General features: G+C 37.7%; 1 protein-coding gene across 1 annotated transcript in view; it reads left to right on the top strand.

The window, feature by feature from the left end:
- The window catches only part of LOC118745421, a gene marked incomplete at its 5' end in the record, with an annotated part of 24,341 nt that extends 23,684 nt beyond the window's left edge, over nucleotides 1-657 (top strand). The window contains 1 exon segment of the mRNA XM_036478874.1: nucleotides 359-657. Within this exon segment, the coding sequence (XP_036334767.1) occupies nucleotides 359-657 (299 nt within the window).
- Nucleotides 658-2,128: the final 1,471 nt, after the last annotated feature.

Below are 2,128 nucleotides of genomic sequence, written 5' to 3'. Positions count from 1 at the left end.
AAACCAACCAAATCAATTTCAGTACCGGTTACTAGAATACAATACAACGCCGTTGGCGAGTATGCAGCTCGCACCGGCAGTTATTTTTTGGTGGACTTCTTAAAACTAAATTACCGATCTCAAACTCGCTTTTGATCAGAAACCACATAAAGGAATCGATAATTCAAAACAAATTTAAACAAAAAAGAGATAAATAAAAATATTATTATGACCGCAACGCTAAGGCGCTACCGGTATTGAGGGTGGGTGATTTAGTAATTTTCATGAAAAATGGGAAGGAATGGCACTATGGTAAAATAGTCGAAATTGTTAATGGCCGCTCATATATTATCATAGATAGTGATAACAATTATTTTAGAAGCAATCGACGCCTTATTGCTCAGGCTCGAAACGAAGACTTCAGTGCTAGTGATTTGTTACGCGGAAAACTTAGGCAATTATCAGAACTATGGAACGAATAATAGGCTACCAACGCAGATTACTGGGCTTGAAAATAATGTTAACGGGGATAGTCACACCAGGATTGAAAATACTCTAAGCAATAACGCGATTTGTAATGTGCATGAATCAATGATCTCGGATGAGAATGAAGCTCCCAGTACAATAGCCGAAGATATAAAGATTCAGAAACAACTAGTTCAAGCATTCCAAATGTAACAACGCCAGAAACGTATAGAACAACGGTGGGCCAACGGGGCTGTTTAAGAAACAAATACCACCGCAAATTCAAAAAGACGTTTTTAATTGAGTATAAAAAGTATGCCCAACATTTTAACTGCCTTGATAAATTTTTATACAGAAACTATGTTTTAAACTATGAAGCCAATATCAAGTCGAATCTTAAAGCTTTCTGGCGATTTATAACTTCGAAGAAATCTTGCTCTAGTATTCCCTCTCAATTATTTCTCGACGGAAAATCTGCTACCTCCCCCATTGAGGCTGCGAATCTGTTTGCCGATTTTTTCCGCTCAAACTTCATTTTAGATAACGACTCTAGTGGAAGCCTTTCCAATACTAAGGAATCGCCCTTTAGCTTTGGATCCCTAACCTTAACCTCAACCGACATTCTTAATGGCATTGCGCAGCTTAACCCTCGAACCAACCTGACATTGATGGGCTATCCCCAGTTCTATTAAAAAATGCGATTCTCTTATTTATCCATTGAAATTAATTTTCAATAACTCGCTATCCGCAGGGGTTTTTGTCGGTGATGGGAAAGTAGCTTTTTTTTCATTATTATAGACCCATTTCCAAACATTCAACTATTTCGAAACTATTCGAAAGCATAGTGAAAGAAAAGGTGTATTTTGCAGTTAAAAGCCTTATTTGTCAGAACCAGCATGGGTTTATGCCTAACCGGTCGGAGTCAAAGTCGGATTCCAGTTAGATGCTGTTTATACAGCTTTTTCAAAGGCGTTTGACAGGGTTTAACACTCTATCTTAGTCAATAAACTTGCTGCTTTAGGTTTTCCCTCCATTTTTTTAAATTGGATTAAATCATACCTAAGTAATCGTCGCTGTGTTGTCAATGTCGATAATAAATTATCGTATCCCTTTATCGCTTCCTCCGGGGTACCCCAAGGAAGCGTTTTAGGCCCCTTATTTTTCATTTTGTTTATAAATGATATAAGTAGTTGCTTTTCCCGTTCTAAATTTCTCCTATATGCTGACGATTTAAAAGTTTACTCCATAATAAAGAGTCCGCTTGAATCACAGATACTTCAAGCAGAGCTTAATAATCTTAAATCGTGGTGTGACACCAATCGATTGTCTTTGAACATTAATAAATGCTATCAATTTAATCTATGAATTTATTCCTTTCTCCTTCTACATACTCAACTTTACCTTCTTCCTTGTTTGAGTCTTATACCATGTTCTGGCAGACATCGAAAACATGTTTCCGTTGCTAAAATGGCTTTCGACCTAATACTTGTGTTTTCGTCCATGTAAAATCTGTCAAACGAAAATCAGTTTTCACTGAAAACTACTTGAAAACTCACGTTCCACTGTTGTTGTCGTTGTTGTAGCGGCTACAACAACCCCGCCCAGATTGGTTAATATCTCAGTCGTTGTCGTCCATCTCCATTAACGGAAGCCCTAAGCGTGCAGCCTCAATAGGGTCGGTCCA

The sequence above is a fragment of the Rhagoletis pomonella genome, unplaced genomic scaffold (assembly GCF_013731165.1).
Source record: "Rhagoletis pomonella isolate Grant_MI unplaced genomic scaffold, Rhpom_1.0 Rhpom_scaffold_00009, whole genome shotgun sequence".
NCBI classification, from domain to species: domain Eukaryota; kingdom Metazoa; phylum Arthropoda; class Insecta; order Diptera; family Tephritidae; genus Rhagoletis; species Rhagoletis pomonella.
Note: the sequence above shows the minus strand (reverse complement) of the source record. Positions and strands in the feature narration are given on the sequence as shown.